Source organism: Nerophis lumbriciformis, linkage group LG19 (genome assembly GCF_033978685.3).
Source record: "Nerophis lumbriciformis linkage group LG19, RoL_Nlum_v2.1, whole genome shotgun sequence".
NCBI classification, from domain to species: domain Eukaryota; kingdom Metazoa; phylum Chordata; class Actinopteri; order Syngnathiformes; family Syngnathidae; genus Nerophis; species Nerophis lumbriciformis.
This window is the reverse complement of record NC_084566.2, coordinates 35,017,383-35,028,899: the sequence shown is the minus strand read 5'-3', so window position 1 is coordinate 35,028,899 and position 11,517 is coordinate 35,017,383. Positions and strand designations below refer to the sequence as shown.

Genomic DNA, 11,517 nt, shown 5'->3' with positions numbered 1-11,517 from the left:
AATGAGCAGACATTCTTGACAGACACGAAATATAGTTAAAAAGTCAGAAATTCCACTACAAAAACTAGAACCCTTTTTGGTCAGATGATGAGCAAGTATCAGGATTTCCTCCAGATTGCCAAGATATAGTGGCGGTGGAGGCGTGGTTTTATATACGTATAAGTATATATATATATATATATATATATATATATATATATACGTATATGTATAAGTCGCACCTGCCCAAAATGCATAATAAAAAAGGAAAAAAACATATATAAGCCGCACTATATAGGCCGAAAAATACGGTACATCATCATCAGAGATGTCCGATAATATCGGACTGCCAATATTATCATCATGCACATAATCACGTTTCATCAAACATAAATTAACATCGTTACCCTAGGGCAGGGGTCGGCAACCCGCGGCTCCGGAGGCGCATGCGGCTCTTTGATCACTCTGATGCGGCTCAGCAGCTTACTTGCCGACCCCCCCGATTTTCCCGGGAGACTTCCGGATTTCAGTGCCTCTCGCAGAAAACTCCCGGGATTGATATTCTCCGATTTTCAACCTTGCAGTTATAATAAGGGCGTGTCATGATGGTACAGCATTTGGCGCCCTCTACAATCTGTATTAACAGCGTGTCAGCCCAACCCCTTGTTATGTGGTAGGCATCTTCTGCTTGAACACGTACGTGACAGCAAGGCATACTTGGTCAACAGCCACACAGGTTACACTGACGGTGATCATATAAAACAACTTTAACACTCTTACTAATAATGCGCCACACTTTGAACCAAAACCAAACAAGATTGACAAACACATTTCGGGAGAACATCTGCACCTTAACACAACATAAACACAACAGGACAAATACCCAGAATCCCATGCAGCCCTGACTCTTCCGGGCTACATTATGCTACCACCAAACCCCGCCCCCACCCCAACCCTGCTCTCTCACACATCAACCCCCCCCCCCCCCCCCCCCCTTTCTGTGCGTCGGTTGAGGTGGGCGGGGTTTGGTAGCGAGGGTGTATAATGTAGCCCGAGGAGTTAGGGCTGCATGGGATTCTGGGTATTTGTCCTGTTGTGTTTATGTTGTGTTACGGTGCAGATCTTCTCCCGAAATGTGTTTGTCATTCTTGTTTGGTGTGGGTTCACAGTGTGGCGCATTATTAGTAAGAGTGTTAAAGTTTTTTTTATACTGCGACCGTCAGTGTAACCTGTGTGGTTGTTGAGCAAGTATGCAATGCTGTCACCTACATGAGCAAGCGGATGCCCCATTCAACATGTGGCTGATCAGGCACGTTGATTGTAGTGGGCGCTATATGCTGTACCATCACGGCACGCATGACGCTGACAACCGCTATTCAGTAAAAACCCGCGTGCCGCACCAGCTTAAAAATTCCTTAAAAAGGTGTGAGCATCGTGTCTGAGACCCCTGGTTTATACATAGCACAAAGCAAAAAAAAAAACTTTGTATGCAGTATTATTTCATTTAAAATTTCAAAAATTTTTGCGGCTCCCATTGTTTTCTATAATTTGTGAAACTGGTCAAAATGGCTCTTTGACTGGTAAAGGTTGCCGACCCCTGCCCTAGGGGAAACTGGGTAACACATGGCACACTGACAAAGCTTAACCAATTGTTACTATAACAATCTACAAGGTTAATATAGGTCGCTTCTTTCTTTCCCCTCCATTTTTCTGCATTATTTTGTATTTCTATTTTTCATTATGTATATGTATTGTTGCATTTGAACAACTGTATTGTTGATAATAGAGGTAAATTATTGGTATTGTTCATTATCAATAGTGCTATTTCTATTGGTATTTGTATTGCTCCATTTGTAGTGTAATAATGCTCATTGTCATTTCTGTATTATTTATTTTGCTAAATGCTTCTTTGCTATCACTTTTACCATCATATTTGTACATATCCTATTTGCTGATGTTGCTCTATTGTTGTTGTTGTTGTTATTATTGTTGTGTTTGCTGTTGTTGTTTTTGTCTCTCTGTCTTATCCCCCTCTTGTCCGCACAATTTCCCCCTCTGTCTTCCTTTTTTTCTCTTTCTATCCCCTCTTGCTCCGGCCCGGCTGCACCAAATGATAATATAAATACATTTAATAATGTCAAATACAAATAAGGCAACAAGAGAAGTATCCCACACTTCTCTTTTGTCAAGTAAATCTGAACAGCCGATATGGGCATCGACATCAACTACCCGGTATATGACTCTGTCACATTCAATAGTTTTAAAATTTTTCCCGTGGGTAAGAAGTTATAAATAATTTTAATTTGAAAATAACGATTTTGCACGTCGATAGTAGTTTTGTAGATTAATTTGAATATTGCATCCCACGACAACGGGCAGTCAAAAAAGTCCTCCCATTTTCCATATGTGTTGTAACAGAACCCATGTTAAATAGTGGTAAGAGTCAACTGCTTAAAATCCGTCCATACCTCCATCCATTTTCTACCGCTTGTCCCTTTTAGGGGTCGCAGGGGTTGCTGGAGCCTATCTCAGCTGCATACCTCTCACATTTAATAAGAGATCAATTTAGTTCCTCATTTGGTGTTACGCTTCTCGTTGGGTCTTCCGTTGCCCCCCCCCCCCCCCGAGAGGAAATGGGCCTCACCTTTAAAATTTGAATAAATACAATTAATCTCAATTGAGTGACTCATTCAACCTGCTGACCCATCGTCCTGCTCGTCCCGTGTCGTGTTGACCTGACTTTCATCGGAAACTGTGACCCTGTTATAGTATGTTGATGCTCTAAGCTCTGTCAAGTCCACGGTGTCGCATGTCTCCTCGTGGTGGTGTAATTAGTCTTCACTTTAATCCCGCGTCTGCAAGTTACACTGACAACATGAAACTTTGGCGATGATCCTTTTTGTTGCTTTCTTTCTCCTTTTTCTAGGCCTATTTTTTCAGCAAAGCAGCGCCGGTGTTAATACCTGATAAGTTAGCAGCGACAGCAGGGATCCATGCACATGCCACAACATGAGAAGCTGCCATTGTTTGAAGGTATTCACATTGCATATTGTCTACTTGTGCATTTCTTCACTATCAGCTCCAAACAAGGACGTGCGGTGTGTTTCATGGCCGGTGAGGCACAGGCTTACTTTGCAAACATTAAATTCTTATTTATAATTAAAGGGATGACAAGTAAAAAAAAAATTCACTCTCAGTAAAAATTTTGTTTTCAAATACTTAATCCCATTTATTGTTATGTCTGCTCACAGACACACAAGCAGAAACAGTGTGGAGAGGAAAAATGGTAAATAAAGGCAATTGCACTAGTTAATAAAGAGGGTACAAGAAGCACAATATGGAGTTATTTGGGCTTTAAAACCATAAATCTGGATGGCACTTTAAACACAGAAGTGCCACGATGCAAGCGCTTTAAAACATGCCTTGTGAAAAGTGGCATAAATAAAGTATTACCATCGAATTTAGGTATTGTTGCGTTTGGACCAGTTGTTCCTCCCAGGGAATTCAAGTTGCTGGTCGTCGCTCCCAAGCTCCTTACGACACTTAAAGCTGAGTAAAAGAACCACCAGAGACAGAATAGGTATTTTGTATATATTTGCAAAGCTTTGTAAATATAAACGAGACCAGTCCAGCATAGAACATTCAATCACGCAGCTAAGATGGTCTGATCTCAAAAATGGAAACCTTCTCTTCTATAAAGTCTTTCTCCCTCCCTCCCTCGCTGTCTTGTCTTTTCAGCCCAAACACATGCCCATTGTCCTCCGCACCTGGACATAAGAATAGATAAGAAGAAGGAGTATCTCTCTTTCTTACATTCCACACTCAAGGTTAGCACACAGTATTTGCAGACAACCAAAAGACCACAATTGGAAGAAAAACACTAGCTGTTTTGTAATATGATTATGAAATTAAAGAAGTAACACTTAAATACGGATATATGTAAATATCTGCCTCCGACAGTATTAGGTAAACATTTTAATAGCAGTCATCCGGACCCGCGCAAGTAGTTTAAAGGTTATATAGATAACTAGCTCCCCTATTGTGCACATATCGTATAGAAGCTTGCACAGCTATTTGGCTTGATGCCAAATTTTAGCGCAAACCGCCCATGTAGCGCAAACTACCGGTAATGCAAGTGAAATGACTGAATTTTGTGACTATTTGCTACAATTTGTGTTGTATCTTTAACAATGTGTGTTTTACCTGCTACATGTCTTATCTGTGTATGTTTAGTCATAGTATTGTTTTTAGTATTTACTAATGATTTTGTCTTAAAGCACAAACCAAGAGTGGCAATAATGAAACAGTTAATACAATGTCAATAAACTATTCAATTCTATTCTAACCTAATCCTAGATTACTATATGTAATACATCAAATTGTAAATCGTTTTTGGAGTGCAACAAGAAAAGCCCAGTGTGTTTAATGCCTTTTAGTTTTTATTTTAATCTTCTAAAAGTGTTCTTTGAGTGCAATAAGAACCAAATGATTAAAGTATCGTAAGATATTTTGTTAAAATTAAAGGGGAACATTATCACAATTTCAGAAGGGTTAAAACCATTAAAAATCAGTTCCCAGTGGTTTATTTTATTTTTCGAAGTTTTTTTCAAAATTTTACCCATCATGCAATATCCCTAAAAAAAGCTTCAAAGTGCCCGATTTTAACCATCGTTATATACACACCCGTCCATTTTCCTGTGACGTCACATAGTGATGCCAACACAAACAAACATGGCGCATAGAACAGCAAGCTATAGCGACATTAGCTCCGATTCAGACTCGGATTTCAGCGGCTTAAGCGATTCAACAGATTACGCATGTATTGAAACGGATGGTTGTAGTGTGGAGGCAGGTAGCGAAAACGAAATTGAAGAAGAAACTGAAGCTATTGAGCCATATCGGTTTGAACCGTATGCAAGCGAAACCGACGAAAACGACACGACAGCCAGCGACACGGGAGAAAGCGAGGACGAATTCGGCGATCGCCTTCTAACCAACGATTGGTATGTGTTTGTTTGGCATTAAAGGAATCTAACAACTATGAACTAGGTTTACAGCATATAAAATACATTTGGCAACAACATGCACTTTGAGAGTGCAGACAGCCCAATTTTCATCAATTAATATAGTCTGTAGACATACCCTCATCCGCTCTCTTTTCCTGAAAGCTGATCTGTCCAGATTTGGAGTTGATGTCAGCAGGCTAGGGTCGATATTCTTCTCTTGATCATCTTCGGTGGCATAAGGGACGGTGTGAGCCAAGACATCCAGGGGGTTTAGCTCGCTCATCTGCGGGAACAAACTGCCGCCATTGCTTGCCGTGCTACCGAGGTCCTTTGTCCCTGAATTGCTCACACACTCCGGCAGATTCAATGGGGGTCTGGCGGCAGATTTCTTTGACTTTATCGTTGGAAATGCATCTGCTTTGAGTGTCGCAGGATATCCACACATTCTTGCCATCTCTGCCGTAGCATAGCTTTCGTCGGTAAAGTGTGCGGAACAAACGTCCAATTTCTTGCCACTTTCGCATCTTTGGGCCACTGGTGCAACTTGAATCCGTCCCTGTTCGTGTTGTTACACCCTCCGACAACACACCGACGAGGCATGATGTCTCCAAGGTACGGAAAACAGTCGAAAAAACGGAAAATAACAGAGCTGATTTGATTCGGTGTTTGAGAAAATGGCGGATTGCTTCCCGATGTGACGTCACAGAGCGAATATTAGAAAGGCGTTTAATTCGCCAAAATTCACCCATTTAGAGTTCGGAAATCGGTTAAAAAAATATATGGTCTTTTTTCTGCAACATCAAGGTATATATTGACGCTTACATAGGTCTGGTGATAATGTTCCCCTTTAAGCCAAATTTTTTTTTTTTTCATTATCCCCTTTATTTTGAAAAGTATCGAAATAATTTGTTACCGGTACCAAAATATTGGTTTAGGTACAACCCGAGTACTGACTTATGAAAGCGTGATTTTAGCTCTATTAAAGAATTGATCTCATATTTGGTTAGAAAAAATCTACAGGTTCAGTTAGTTAAATCCATCTTTTTTTGTCTTATTTACCTATTTACCTACAAAACCATTCTGGGTATCACTCCATCTTATCTGTCTTGTCTTTTAACAAAGAAACAAAGCAGTCACAATCTTCGTTCATTGAATGTTCTGCGATTTGTCATCCCCAAAGTAAGAACTGAACTGGGCAAGAAAGCATTTAGGTTTTCAGCACCGAGGGCTTGGAATAACCTACAATCGTATCTTCAACTTCAAACCCTTGTTACATTAAATGAGTTTAAAGCTTCTGTGAAAGGATTGCAGTCTACCTTGTCTGTATGCACACGTGTCATATGGGCAAGTTTTAATGTTGTATATTTGATGTTTTATGTGTTGTTTACTGTTTTTAATGTAACCTTGCTGCTGCCCTCTTGGCCAGGTCTCCCTTGGAAAAGAGATCTTTGATCTCAATGGGATTTTACCTGGTTAAATAAAGGCTAAATAAATAAAAAACCTTCAGGTGTGCACAAACTACACTTAAATCCGTCAGAGTTTGTTGGTGACGAACCCCAAGATGCAGAGAAGGCGGAAGGCATTGTGCGGGAAAACATGATTTAATGTTCATAAAATAAAGGAAAAAAACACAAACCAGGAACTAGGAACAGGATGCCAGGAAAACAGGAACTGGAAGACGAGGAACAAAAAGACAGCAAGCTACAAACATCTAATAGCTTACCGCTACCGCTTACAGCTACACTGGCATCGACAGGTAGGAATGACAATAATCCAGCACTGACTGGAGGAGAAGGCAGGTTTAAATAGCAGCTGGCTGATTGACACCAGGTGTGGCCAGGTGCCAATCAGCCACAGCTGAGGGGACACAGCACTCAGGGAGACAAGTAGGAAATAACCAAAATAAGAGTGCCGACAGGAAATAAAGACAAACAGAGGAAAAACTCAAAACATAACTAAACTGTCAGTGACAAACCTGACAAAATCCACATTTAAAAAATAGCAAATATAAATAGGTCATTGGTTATCGGTCTTGAGGAGCAGGAAATTATCTATACCAGCTAGGAAGTTAACGATGACAGGTGTTATTGTTAAATTGCAGTAATACGTTTGACTACTAATATTACCGTTTCAAATAAAATTAAAGCTGCAAGCAGCATTGGTCGGGCCCGTGTTTTTGGCAGGTGCTTGTCCTAAGTGTCCCAATACTTTTGTCTACTTTTAGTCTGAAGTGTCCCAATACTTTTGTCTAGTGTACCTACCTTGTCTGCATTGTGTGGGCACGTTGGTGCTTCCTGCTTTTAAGCAGCCATCTTAAAAAAACAGCAGCATCAGCGCAGCGGGTCTTTGAAGGGTCATAAAATCAAAACCGGAGCAGTTAGAAAAAAAGCGCTTCTGTCATTGTAATCAGAAGGGTTCAATCTCTCTCCTGTGTTAGTTTGAAGGCGAAACGACAAACGCGCTCAGAGGAGTTCGTTTTTGAAGGAAGGTGACCGGTTTTTACAAAAAATTTGTTTTGAAGGGGGAATAGCAAACTTCCTGTTGATTTTTGCTGGGGGTTGTCAATTTATGAAATGTAGGTCTAAGTGAGACCTACGGAGAGGTTTTTGTTTCATGTCTCTCCGACCTTCCCAGTGGGAGTTACAGGCAGTTTTGTCATTTTTTTCTTCCGAGGAGCAGTTTTTTCTCTGTTTTATTTAAAAATTGCTCTAGAGCGCAATTTTTAAATTTGGGGTTAGGTTTTTCTATTGGATCGCAATTTTTGCCAGTCCTGATGTGTGCGTTCAGTTTGGTGAGTTTTGAAGCGTGTTAAGGGGGTCAAATTACAGCTCAAAGAGGCAAAAGTTACTGTTTTTAGTACTTTTTTGTCTTGAAGGGGGAATTGCCAACTTCCTGTTGATTTTTGCCCGAGCATATACAATTATGAAAGGTAGGTGTAAGTCAGATCTAAATAGAGGTTTTTGTTTCATGTCTCTCCGACCTTCCTAGTGGGAGTTACAGGCAGTCTAGTTTTTTTTTTCCTAGGGGGCGCTAGAGCGCAATTTTGAGTTTTGCTGTTCGTTTTTTTTTTTTAAAGGCAATTTTCGCAGGTCCTGATGTGTGGGTCAAATATGGTGAGTTTTGAAGCATGTTAAGTGGGTCAAATTACAGTTTAATGTGGCGGCGGAAGAATAAAGAATAAAGAATAAAACCTTACAAATTCAATAGGTCCTTATGTCCCATTGCATAAGGACTCCCTTTGGGAGTCCTTATGCAATGGGCCATGCGGGCCCTAAAAAAATCATAAAACTGTGATTGATAACTGCAACGCAATAAAGCCACAGACTGGCGATACTGATAATTTCTTTGAGAAGAAAGCGAGCACACCGATCGCTAGTGCGCGGATTGCAAGCTCGCTGATAGTTAGTTAATTGCTAGCGCGCGGATCGCAAGTTAGCTGATCGTTAGCTCGGAGCTGGTCCCACTGACTAATCGCAAGCCAGCATCTGACGAATTATTAGCTGGCAACTAGCTCACTAATACCGAAGTACATGTCAAACTACTTCCAGAACGTAAATGACCGCCATAACCACAACACCAGGGGGAGCTCCACAAACCATGTCAAACCCAGATTCCGATCTAACAAATGCCTTAACTCATTCTCCTTCTATGCCACATCAATATGGAATGCACTCCCAACAGGTGTAAAAGAAAGTCCATCTCGACCCTCCTTCAAAACCGCACTAAAAGAACACCTCCAGGCAACTACAACCCTAGACTAACCCCATCCCCCCACCACATCCCACTTCCCCGGATTGTAAATAATCAAATGTATATACTTGTTCTTATGCTTTCTGAGCTCACTATGTTCTCTACTCGCTGTACATATCCTACCAAGTCAGACCTACACTGTTCCAATGTCCATTTCTCTGATGTTATAATTGCTGATGCCTGAAGTGCTGATAGCAACCCAACCTAATCCCCCCCCCGTCCCAACCCCCTCCACATTCCACCCCCCGGATTGTAAATAATGTAAATTAGAGACAATTATATCGGACTGCCGATATTATCGGCCGATAAATGCTTTAAAATGTAATATCGGAAATTATCGGTATCGGTTTCAAAAAGTAAAATGTATGACTTTTTAATACGCCGCCGTGTACACGGACGTAGAGAGAAGTACAGAGCGCCAATAAACCTTAAAGGCACTGCCTTTGCGTGCCGGCCCAATCACATAATATCTACGGCTTTTCACACACACAAGTGAATGCCAAGCATACTTGGTCAACAGCCATACAGGTCACACTGAGGGTGGCCGTATGAACAACTTTAACACTGTTACAAATATGCGCCACACTGTGAACCCACACCAAACAAGAATGACAAACACATTTCGGGAGAACATCCGCACCGTAACACAACATAAACACAACAGAGCAAATACCCAGAAGCCCCTGCAGCACTAACTCTTCCGGGACGCTACAATATACACCCCCCCGCCCCCCACACCTCAACCCCCTCATGCTCTCTCAGGGAGAGCCATGTCCCAAATTCCAAGCTGCTGTTTTGAGGCATGTTAAAAAAAATAATGCACTTTGTGACTTCAATAATAAATATGGCAGTATGGCATTTTTTTCTATAACTTGAGTTGATTTATTTTGGAAGACCTTGTTACATTGTTTAATGCATCCAGCGGGGCATCACAACAAAATTAGCAATAATAATGTGTTAATTCCACGACTGTATGTATCGGTATCGGTTGATATTGGAAGTGGTAATTAAGAGTTGGACAATATCGGATATCGGCAAAAAAGCCATTATCTGACATCTCTAATGTAAATAATTCAATGTATATACTCTGATGATTAACTTGTGTGATGACTGTATTATGCTGATAGTATATATTTGTACCATGAATTGATTAACGTGGACCCCGACTTAAACAAGTTGAAAAACTTTTTCGGGTGTTACCATTCAGTGGTCAATTGTACGGAATAGGTACTGTACTGTGCAATCTACTAATAAAAGTCTCAATCAATCAATCAATCAATCGCGAGATAGCTTAAATGCTAATATGACAATGAGACATATTATTTCTGGGTAGAGTTCAGTGGAGGCCAACCCAGACATGTTGTAGAATAAAGACCGTCAGAGGCTTGTCTTAGTTCACTGCAGCCTCATCTTAGATTTCTGCCTTGTATTTGAGCAGGTCATGTGCAAATTCAGTCATTTTCATTAAAGAAAATGCTTAAAAAAAAAAAGATTGGAAACATACATAAATACATTTACAACAGTTTAATGGCCAAATGTTAACCTCACTTGCTCCAAACTGTGTGGCCCATTTCTCCGTCTCAAGTTCATGTGCAATTCAACACTTCACTTCCCCACATGAATTCTGCCTCAGCAAGTGCTTTTTTTTTTTTCCTCTCCCATATTGCAGGTTCTCCTGTTGCCTTACTACAGAGAATCGGGTTGCTGTGGTGATGAAGTCACAGGCTGTCTGGATTTCACCTGCACTCGCACTTACTAACTAGCCCAAGACCTGAAAGCCTGGCTTCAATTCTTGGTTACATGGCTGACAATGAACACTGGTACCAAGTATGTTGTTTCTACCGGGGTGGCTTCTGACCTTACATAAAGACAATCAGCCAAAATAACTCGTCTTTTGGAGGCATCTATTTATTTAATGTTATGGTCATGGGATACCACATAATCTTCTGTACTGATGAATGTATTTAAATTTCTTTAATATAATTATTAACACTGTCAACAAATACCATAAGTACAAAGGAGTATCAGGGCCACACCTTTAAAAGCAATATTCATTTAATTAGGAAAAAGTTGTGATTTAAGAGCAAGTCATAATGTCATCCCTCCAAAACCCCAACATTTTACAAATAAAATGAATAATTATACAACAATAAAGCTGTAAAATTGTTTGTTCAATTCTACAAGCATGATCTAATGAGTTGTATAAATTAGAATCCATGCCTTATTTGCCATTTTTGGCATGAACTCAAAGGTTAAAAATGATTTTCAAGGTACATTTTTTTTTTCAAGGTAAAAAATTTTTTTTCAAGGTAAAAAATTATTTTCAAGGTAAAAAAATGATTTTCAATGTAAAAAAAAATTTTCAAGGTAAAAAATGATTTTCAGGGTAAAAAATGATTTTCAAGGTTAAAAAAAAAATTTTAAGGTATCATTTTTTTTTCAATGTAAAAAATGATTTTCAAGGTAAAAAATGATTTTCAAGGTAAAAAAAATGATTTTCAAGGTAGAATTTTTTTTTCAAGGTTAAAAATGATTTTCAAGGTAAAAAATGATTTTCAAGGTAAAAAATGTTTTCAAGGTAAAAAATGATTTTCAAGGTGAGAAAATCAAAAAATTATTTTCAAGGTAAAAAAAAATTTTCAAGGTAAATTTTTTTTTTCAAGGTTAAAAATGATTTTCAAGGTAAAAAATGATTTTCAAGGCAAACAATTATTTTCAAGGTAAAAAAAAATTTTCAAGGTAAATTTTTTTTTTCAAGGTTAAAAATGATTTTCAAGGTAAA

The 11,517-nt window shown here is 39.5% G+C and overlaps 1 protein-coding gene across 3 annotated transcripts in view; it reads left to right on the top strand.

Annotated features, from left to right (window-relative positions):
* Nucleotides 1-11,517, top strand: part of yipf1 (Yip1 domain family, member 1) — a 19,059-nt gene extending 7,542 nt beyond the window's left edge. The window contains exons 9-10 of one of the 3 annotated variants that reach the window (XM_061978828.2): nucleotides 2,906-3,012; nucleotides 10,405-11,517. In XM_061978828.2, the coding sequence (XP_061834812.1) occupies nucleotides 2,906-2,992 (87 nt within the window). In that variant the 3' untranslated portion in view covers nucleotides 2,993-3,012; nucleotides 10,405-11,517. The remainder of the gene's footprint in view (nucleotides 1-2,905; nucleotides 3,013-10,404) is intronic. The other 2 variants (XM_072915243.1, XM_061978826.2) reach the window with 2 other exon arrangements.